At 44.1% G+C, this 9,867-nt stretch overlaps 2 protein-coding genes across 3 annotated transcripts; one reads left to right on the top strand and one right to left on the bottom strand.

The window, feature by feature from the left end:
- The first annotated feature begins 1 nt into the window (after position 1).
- Positions 2-4,127, top strand: kcnj11l (potassium inwardly rectifying channel subfamily J member 11, like). Its single transcript, XM_047033841.1, has 8 exons — positions 2-133; positions 662-824; positions 1,004-1,243; positions 1,857-2,126; positions 2,692-2,899; positions 3,108-3,352; positions 3,826-3,887; positions 4,015-4,127. Exons 2-8 carry the CDS (start codon positions 666-668, stop codon positions 4,106-4,108), a joined length of 1,278 nt encoding a protein of 425 aa, XP_046889797.1. The 5' UTR covers positions 2-133; positions 662-665; the 3' UTR covers positions 4,109-4,127.
- An 84-nt stretch (positions 4,128-4,211) lies between these two features.
- On the bottom strand, positions 4,212-5,952 carry LOC124476606 (CD59 molecule (CD59 blood group)). Of its 2 annotated transcripts, none has more exons than XM_047033843.1 (4): positions 5,534-5,952; positions 5,336-5,403; positions 4,893-4,994; positions 4,212-4,749 (listed from the first exon to the last, which is right to left on the bottom strand). In XM_047033843.1, exons 2-4 carry the CDS (start codon positions 5,388-5,390, stop codon positions 4,550-4,552), a joined length of 357 nt encoding a protein of 118 aa, XP_046889799.1. In that variant the 5' UTR covers positions 5,391-5,403; positions 5,534-5,952; the 3' UTR covers positions 4,212-4,549. The 2 variants fall into 2 exon arrangements, with proteins under 2 accessions (XP_046889799.1, XP_046889798.1); XM_047033842.1 differs by having other exon boundaries at positions 5,336-5,427; positions 5,534-5,934.
- Between the last annotated feature and the right edge of the window lie 3,915 nt (positions 5,953-9,867).

Here is a 9,867-nt window from a genome sequence, read left to right as displayed (position 1 = left end):
AGTGATACAACAGCTAAATTCTAACGCTAAATTATCGTTTCGAGGAAAAGAGCACGATAGAAAAAGCTAAATATGGATTTTGAGTGATTTTAACATATGTGTTATTGCTCACCAAATAACCAATTTACTGAAGGTAAGTAATGCACGTATGACGATGCAGGTAAAACATTTCATACAGGTTTATGGTTTTAGAAAGCAGATAACCTTGCTCATCATTTGCCAGCTGTCGAAATGTTTATATCCGCGAGCGTCTTTTAAAATAATTTCCTTGAGCACCTGCGAAATGTAGACTGCATGCTTAAACAGTTGCTTTATGTCAATGTCCAATATTTGTTTAATTTTCAAAAATAAAAATGTAAAATCCCATCTGAGCCAACTGAGTAAACAAATGTTATTGTCGGATGGTGTGATAATGCTAAACTGTAAACATATTGTTAGAATCAATTTTCTTTCAAAATCTAGGCTTAGGCTACATTTAACATGACAACATTTTCTTTGTTGAATGTATATAACTATTATTTAAAAGCTTGAATGCCCATATGAAATGCAGTGTATTGTGTAACATCCATCTGGCATCTCATCCATTGTCCACTTTGGAACACCGCCAGAATTGTTGTATGACATTGTTTTAGTTGTGAAATACCGCATTATGTCTCAACAGAAAAATGCTTGCCCGAAAGGGATTACTACCGGACGGGTTCCTATTGACCCGACTAGCAGAAGATGCGAACCAGCCCAACAGGTTCAGGGCAAAGTCCCAGCGTGCGCGTTTTATCACCAAGAGTGGATCTTGCAATGTCGCCCACAAGAATATCCGGGAACAGGTATCTTTGTTTATCTTTCATCTTCAAGCCAGATCAATCACGGTAGTGTGACTATTGGAAGTAAAAGCAGGTTAGTAGTAATCAGCTACATTGACTATGGGCCTATAGGCCGATGTCGCCTTGGATAGAAGCGTCCACTAAATTAATTGAATATTAAATGCGTTTCTCGTCTCTCGCAGGGCAGATTCCTGCAGGATGTTTTCACCACCATGGTAGATCTGAAGTGGCAGCATTCTCTCCTAATCTTCACCTCAGCTTTTCTCTGCTCGTGGATGCTCTTCGCCATGGCGTGGTGGCTCATCGCCTTCGCCCACGGAGACCTGGAGCCCCGTGACCCCAGCGGTGAGCCTGGGCCGGTGCCCTGTGTCACTGCCATCCAGTCCTTCACCTCGGCGTTTCTCTTCTCCATTGAAGTGCAGGTGAGGCCCACTTACCTCCTACACAACCTGATTCAAACTAAAGTAAGAAGACCCTTGAAAATTTAAGAAGTTGAAAGTGTAGATATTTCTGTAAAAAATGTAAGGAGTGAAAGTAAAAAATTGTCCGAAAAATAAATAGTCAAGTAAGTAAGACTTTATTTATATAACACATTTCATACAAGAATTGTAGCTCAAAGTGCTTAACATAAAATCAATAAAAACAAGTGACAAAAGTAACAATTAAAATAGCAAATCTATAAGAACAATAATATAACTAATAAAAGTAGTAAAACTCTTTTGAGATAAAATTACTAAATGCTTCTGTAAAAAGGTAGGTTTTAAGCTGAAGTACAGTACTGATACCAAACAAATCTACTTAAGTACGTAACTAAATATTTTTACTTCGTTACTCCCCATCTCAAACCTTTAGATGCATTGGTTGATATCAAGATGTAAAGTTTATTTGGGCAAATGTGACAAAAAGTGCTTCTCAACACCATTGCCTACACCATCTTCAATCATATTTACTTAGCTCCTCGCATCACTTTCAAATCCTGTAAGGGACTCAAACACCTAGCGTACACTAAGTCAACATTTTGACATTCTCCCCCAGGTGACCATCGGTTTTGGAGGGCGCATGGTGACAGAGGAGTGCCCGCTAGCGATCACCGTCCTCATCATCCAGAACATTCTGGGGCTGATCATTAATGCGGTGATGCTGGGGTGCGTCTTCATGAAGACGGCGCAGGCCAACCGGCGAGCAGAGACCCTCATCTTCTCCAAGAACGCCGTTATCGCTCCACGCAACGGCCGGCCCACCTTCATGTTCCGCGTGGGAGACCTGAGGAAGAGCATGATCATATCAGCCACCATCCAGCTGCAGGTGAGACGTTTACTGTGGAGATGTGTCAAAGACACGTTCTATCACTTCAAAAAGTCTGGTTACAGGCCCGTAGTCAGCCTAGTGGAAGGTTACAGGCCCGTAGTCAGCCCAGAGGAAGGTTACAGGCCCGTAGTCAGCCCAGAGGAAGGTTACAGGCCCGTAGTCAGCCTAGTGGAAGGTTACAGGCCCGTAGTCAGCCTAGTGGAAGGGGGGGGGGTTCTTTTAGTGGATTATTTTGCAGTTTTCCCCCCATTTTGTATTTAAATTATGAGATTAAAAAAATAAAATCTGGACCTTTGGCAGTGTGGGCGGGGGGGGGGGGGGGGTATCGTTCTAACTACCCGAACCGCCCCTGTCTACGGGCCCAGGTTAGGTAACAAATACTCAGCCCTTATGCTAGAAGTTGCCACCATAATGTGCTACACTACGAGTAAGGCTTAGGAGTTATTTCCCAGTTCTAGAAGCAGTACTTGAGAGTGTTGTAATGTAGACCTGGGACGTGATGTGCAGGATGAAGAGCTCTGAGAGGCGTGAAGCAGAGAGCTGGTGTCTGTGTCTCCTGCAGGTGATCCGCAGGACGGTCACGGCTGAAGGAGAGGTGGTCCCTGTGTGCCAGCTGGACATCCAGGTGGAGAACCCTCTCCGCAGCAACGGCATCTTCCTGGTGTCCCCTCTCATCATCAGCCACACCATCGAGAGGGGCAGCCCCCTGTACGAGCTCTCTGCTAACTCCCTCAACACAGAGGACCTGGAGATCATCGTCATCCTGGAAGGTACAGGTTGTTAGCATGTCGTCAACTGAACACATGTTTAGACTAGTTATGGTTATGACAGTGCTTCCAAGCTGTTCTCACTCAGCCCCCATGTCACAATGCTGTTGTCTCAAAAGTAGCCACAGAGTGTTTGCTGTTTGTCAGAAGTAGCTAGGGATGTTTTTTGTGTCTGTGAAACCTACACCGGATTTGTCCTGTGGATTGCCAGGTGTTGTGGAGACCACAGGTATCACCATGCAGGCACGTACCTCATATACACCAGACGAGATCCTCTGGGGCCGGCGCTTCGTCTCCATCATGACGGAGGAGGACGGACGCTACTCGGTCGACTATTCCAAGTTTGGAAACACGGTCTCGGTGCGCATGCCGGCCCTCAGCGCCAAAGAGCTGGACCAGATCCGGGGGGGCCAGGACGGGGGGGCCGCCGACGGGAAGCTGCAAGGCTGGGGGCTGGTGAGAGCTGGCAGAGGAGGCTTCCGGAGAGGGGGCAGGGTGGGGGAGAGCTCCACAGCCCAGCCCTGGTACACGCAGGCAGACAGAGAGCAGGAGAAGGAGGAGGAGAAGCCGAAGGAGAGAAACGGTCAAAAGAAAAGGGTGCAGCTGGAAGTGATCGGCCGGGCGACGGAGGAGGGGGAGGGATACGAGGGAGGAAGTGATCCATAAAAACTATCTGGAACTGTTAAGGTTCATATCAGCTTTTGATGTGGAGTTTATTAACTTATTCAATTTTAATTCCAGTTCCTTGCAAATGTAATTCGACTTTTGTTGACATTTTAATTTTGGTTAATTGGTTTAGAACAAGCACACTGTGTGTTGTCTTTCAAAGAGCTGTCCACTATGTAACCCTCTATATTCACACAGAATTGCGTTATACTGAAAGCACTGCAAAGTAGTAACCTCAAAGACAGTCCCTGTTATTCCTGCAGGTACCTGACGCTGTACAGTCTATTTCTGATGCTGTTCTGCTCCTTCGTTTCAAGCATATCAGGTATGTGAAGCTGCTCAGAGGAAAACAGACATTTTTTATTATTGATTCTGATTTATCTGTGTACTGTATGTATATATAACGTCAAATGCGTGAAATGATCCTTGAATAAATCTTTGTTTTGGTTTAGTTTGTTGTATCTGAAGAGGGCAGTGATGAGGAACGAGGCTCCAACAGCCCTGATGGTCATTGTTGGGATTTTTGTTATTTTTCTAAACAATTGATTTATGATCGTACATATTAGGAATTGGAGTTAGACACACTGTGTCAATGTTTAAAGTCTTCACAATGCGTGCTAAAGGAAAAAGTATTCTTCAAAAACAAAAGTCAAACATGTATGATTTAATGAAACATGCGCTAATGATATCGCAATTACATAACAAGGCTGTTTATGAGTCTAGTTCATGTTAGTAAAATACAAACCAATACTAAACCTAACTAATAAATGAACCAACAAACAAGGAGCAATTATTTTACAGCAGCTGCACAATTATACTCGGAAGGCACATTTAAACATCAGGTTAAAGACTACATCAATTACGTACACGTTTCACAAAATAACAATTCTGTCATAGTTAATAGCACAATGACAACGGACTCCAACCATATCCACAGTTTCTGTAGCATGCTGACTGTCAGTGGCCCTACTGTCCGTTGTGTGAGTCCTAGAGTAGGCACCACCACAGCACCAGCAGAGAGCCCATCAGAGCTGAAGCAGACCCTCGTGCCGTCAGAGGGGTGCCGCTGTTGCACATGTCGCTGCTGCAGCACCTGTAGGTGAACTCCGAGATGGCAGGAAACATTTGCATGAGCCGAGAATTGTCGCAATCTGTGTACCGGATGCACTGGCGAATAGTTTTCCCACCTGTGTAGACCAGAGACCAGAATACTGTCATTAGCTATCAAGCACCACGGCACTGGGTAATGTGAATAAAAATCTTTTTTTAATTTAATTTTATATCAATCAATATATTTTTATTTTGGTCTGTATGCGATAAAATAACACACCTCTTTCACTTAGAGATATACATGAGTCTTCATAAGTGCATTCTTTCACATTTTCACACTGGCCAGTGTAGTCCGAACACTTGAAACACCGTAGGGACGAGCCTGGAACACAACATCCAGCACCTCCAGCAGTCACACTTATATTTGGGATTCATACCATTTCCTAAATTAAAGATGTTTATATGGCATCTGTTGAACGTAAATCAAATAAATAAAATATCTCACAAATAATGTAATTAGTACAATGTCGTGATTTCAACAGGACCCAATAATTATTGAAAGATTACTAATTGATTTAGTAACCTATTAATAATCAAGACGGTCGTCACTATCTGTATACAATGTAACATTTTAAATGATGTAAATCCAGAAATCATGTTGCATAAAAGTATTAGTTTCTAACAACACATTATAAAAGGGTGTTGTCCTGCCGGGTCACTCACCCAGACTGACTATCCCGAGCAAGATCAACAGACACAGCCGTCCACAGATCGTCATTTTCCTTTTTCCTCTGAAAGATTTGATGGAAATGTCCCTTAAGATGAAAAAACAGGAGATACGGACAACCAGCAAATGTTCCAGAGGATTGTAAACAAAAGAATCACACAAACCAACAAAAACTCCCCAGAACGTCCTCTCACCTCTTCTATTAACAAGCTGCCTTCTGCCAGCCCAACATGCAGAGACAGACATCAGCCTGACTGAACTTTCAGATGTAAAAACCTCTTTGTAGTTGGTCTACAATGATTCCCTGTCGAACAAACTCCACCCCTCTCTAGCCTCTTGTCAGTTTAGAACATTTGTTGGCCTCCACTTTCAGGCATTCCTTTTGCATATGACTCTCGTATTCTAGAAACATGTCGACATAGTTTAACATGCATAGCACACCAACATCATATGGTCCTGCCTGTGCATGATATTGAAGCTTGTTGGGATACGATGGGATGTTGGGATATTTGGGGGCCAAATGTCTCTTTTCTTCCTGTGGTAACTCTCAAATGCATCATCAATAGAACCATGTTAGACCTTTGGTTCTGTTGGTCAGAGAACAAAAATGATTAAAACAGGTACACCCTTGCACTTTTTTGAGGTTCATGTTGTTAAATTGTTTAATGGTAACTTGTTCAACTACATGCTCTTATGGTTCTTCCCTTTGGGACTTATTTAGTTTTCACAATGTATGCTTCATGTTTTGGCTACCCACAATGTTTGGGGCTATCTCGTTGTTATGATCAGTGACCTATGCACTTTTGTAAAGCTCTCTTTTGGAAGTCAATTTGGATAAAAGCATGTGCTAAATACATAAATGTAATGTAAATGTAAAACGCTAATCGAATCCTGAAAAAGTACATTTATACATATTACATAATGGTCTGGACAGCAAAACATGTTTACATCTAATTCACAAAAAGTGATGTAATACAATTCAAATCCTTTTTAATCCCATCTCAGTGTTGCTGGTGATGTACCAGGCACCAGAATGACACACTGATCATTCAGACGTCTTTTCAGCGGAGCCAGCTGGGGGTGACAAAAGGCGTACTGTGTGTCTGTATCCATCTGCGTACACTGATATCTAAGAATCCAGTTAATGACCTCTCTATTGGGCTCTTGTGCAAATGTTTGCTTGGTATGGTTATCCTCATAGCTATCATTTTAATTTGTGACAGTTTGGCACTTGAAGTTCTGTTATTCGTTCTGGGGGACTTGAATGACAACAGTCACTTCATGGCATTTTCTTTGTATGAGTTTCTTCATTGGGATGTGTGACTAGGCCACCTGCAAACCTTTGAGCCAGGCAGTAGGTCATGATGACAGATGAGCTGGCCTTGGGCCATGTGATGCCTGTGAGTCAGGGGGAGTTGATCTGTTTTACGATGACTGAACAGATTCAGGCTTCAACAAAGACCATTTGATTCCATTCAGACCAGTGTGGATGTTCTATTTGGTGGGCAATTGTAGTGCCAATGGGATGGTTACAGCACTTAACAAGTAATTAAGTATATTATTAAAATAGGCTTACTTTTATTTATTTTTACTTTAAATTCATCAAATAACTGATGCAGTAAAATTTGGTAATTGAAAATATTTTATTAAACAGTTATATGATCTATGTAGATATTTTTTACAATGTAAAATACATTGGGTGATACATCTCTTATGAATATATATGAATATATACACATTTCAAACTCATGGTAATTTACAGGTATATTTCCAGTGTTAAATGCTTCAAAACAAGTAGCACTGAATAATTGTATATATTTTTTATACCTTTAGAGTGCAGACGAAAATTGTGTTTATGTATAACAGCCATTCAAAGGCATCACTTAAAGATACACATACGTGAATATGACTGTGCATCCCAATAAACAAAACAGGTTTTGGTTACAAGAACATAATACATATTAATTTCAAATTCAGCAGAATTATTTATACATATCACATATACATTGTAGTAGAAATTATCATGAATAATATATCAACATATAGTAAATTATATGGATACAAACAATAAATGGAGATTTTGAGATTGAACTTTGGTGTGATACATATGCGATATGCTGTTTTTGCTAGTTTTGGCTCATATAACTGGAAATAACAAGCAAAATAACTGTGCTCACAATTTCTTTTTTCAAACAAACAATTTCAAAACAAACAATACAGAAAAAAAAAAAAATCTTCATGGTAACATTTAGCCCACAAAACTCAACCAAATTCTACTTTAAATCCAGATCCAACATTTGGTTTACTATTCTTGAATGTCAAAAGATAACCTGCAAAGAAAAGCATTCTGCAGAATATTGGCATTCTGATGTCATATAGTAAAGTGATAGAAAACAATGTTTCCTCCTAAATCCCTGACCCAATAGCATCAACACGAGCCATACAGCTGCTCACAATTCACAAGGACAGTTTGCACTGAAAAAAGCGTTTTTCTAATCTCTTAATATACCTCACTGAGGTTATAAATGTACAGTATCAAAAAAACTAAAACACAAACTGTGTACGTATTCACATCCAATCACATGCATCGATACAAACCACATGCCAACCAACCACATGCCAACAAAACTAACGTGTAAAAATATCAGTTATGACAGTTTAGCATGAACACTTATGAACTCTGAAGTCTGTGACTGAAATTCAGGTAATAATCTATCCTAAACGGGAATAAAACAATGCACCATCTCAAGCTAATTTAACCTAGATTGTATGTGCTTATGCCAATACAGGCTACTGACCCTAACTGACACTACTGCGGTGATGCCAGGCTCAGATAAAACTAAAACATACATCTAAAAATATAGTGAAACAGTCTCAGCCATTAAGATCCCAGTAATCTATTCAAACATAGCAGTTACATTTCACACAGTTTAAACTGCTAGTGCAAAACCTTGGTTGTTTTATTTTCACATTTGACTAAACTGAACCTTGTTCTTGAGTCACCACCTTACCGCGGTGGAGGGGTTTGCGTGTCCTAGTGATCCTGGAAGCTATGTTGTCGGGGGCTTCATGCCCCTGGTAGGGTCACCCAAGGCAAACAGGTTCCAGGTGAAAGACCAGACAAAGAGTGGCTCAAAAAACCAACCATGAAGAAATACAACAATGGTTCTCAGTTGCCCCTGCCCGGAAGCGGGTCACCGGGGCCCCCCCCTGGAGCCAGGCCCGGGGGTGGGGCTCGATGGCGAGCGCCTGGTGGCCGGGCCTTTTCCCATGGGGCCCGGTCGGGCACAGCCCGAAGAGACAACGTGGGACCCTCTTCCAGTGGGCTCACCATCCGCAGGAGGGGTCATGGGGGTCGGGTGCAGTGTGAGACGGGCGGCGGCCGAAGGCGGGGGCCTTGGCGGTCCGATCCTCGGCTGCAAAAGTTAGCTTTAGGGACGTGGAACGTCACCTCGCTGGCGGGAAAGGAGCCTGAGCTGGTGCGCGAGGTAGAGAGTTTCCGGCTAGATATAGTCGGCCTCGCCTCGACGCACAGCGTGGGCTCCGGAACCAGTCTCCTTGAGAGGGGCTGGACTCTCTTCCACTCTGGAGTTGCCCTTGGTGAGAGGCGTCGAGCTGGGGTGGGAATACTGGTTTCCCCTCGGTTCGGCGCCTGTACATTGGGGTTCACCCCGGTGGACGAGAGGGTAGCCTCCCTCCGCCTTCGGGTGGGGGGACGGGTCCTCACTGTCGTTTGTGCTTATGCACCAAACGGCAGCTCAGAGTACCCACCCTTTTTGGAGTCTCTGGGGGGGGTGCTGGAAAGCGCTCCTCCTGGGGATTCCCTCGTCCTCCTGGGGGACTTCAATGCTCATGTGGGCAATGACAGTGAGACCTGGAGGGGCGTGATTGGGAGGAACGGCCCCCCCGATCTGAACCCGAGTGGTGTTTTGTTGTTGGACTTCTGTGCTAGACACGGTTTGTCCATAACGAACACCATGTTCAAGCATAAGGGTGTCCATATGTGCACCTGGCACCAGGACACCCGAGGTCTCAGTTCGATGATCGACTTTGTAGTCGTGTCATCGGACTTGGGGCCGCATGTCTTGGACACTCGGGTGAGGAGAGGGGCGGAGCTGTCAACTGATCACCACCTGGTGGTGAGTTGGCTTCGATGGTGGGGGAGGACGCCGGTCAGGCCTGGCAGGCCCAAACGTAATGTGAGGGTCTGCTGGGAACGTCTGGCGGAACCCTCTGTCAGAAGGAGCTTCAACTCCCACCTCCGGGAGAGCTTCGATCATGTCTCGGGGGGGGCCGGGGACATTGAGTCCGAATGGGCCATGTTCCGGGCCTCCATTGTTGAAGCGGCTGACCGGAGCTGCGGCCGCAGGGCGGTCGGTGCATGTCGCGGCGGTAACCCTCGGACCCGGTGGTGGACTCCGGAGGTGAGGGATGCCGTCAAGCTGAAGAAGGAGGCCTATCGGACTTTATTGGCTGGTAGGACTCCAGAGGCAGCTGATGTGTACCGGCAGGCCAAGCGGAACGCGGC

The sequence above is a fragment of the Hypomesus transpacificus genome, chromosome 14 (genome assembly GCF_021917145.1).
Source record: "Hypomesus transpacificus isolate Combined female chromosome 14, fHypTra1, whole genome shotgun sequence".
In the NCBI taxonomy this organism is placed as follows: Eukaryota; Metazoa; Chordata; class Actinopteri; order Osmeriformes; family Osmeridae; genus Hypomesus; species Hypomesus transpacificus.
This window is presented reverse-complemented; position numbering and strand designations above follow the sequence as displayed.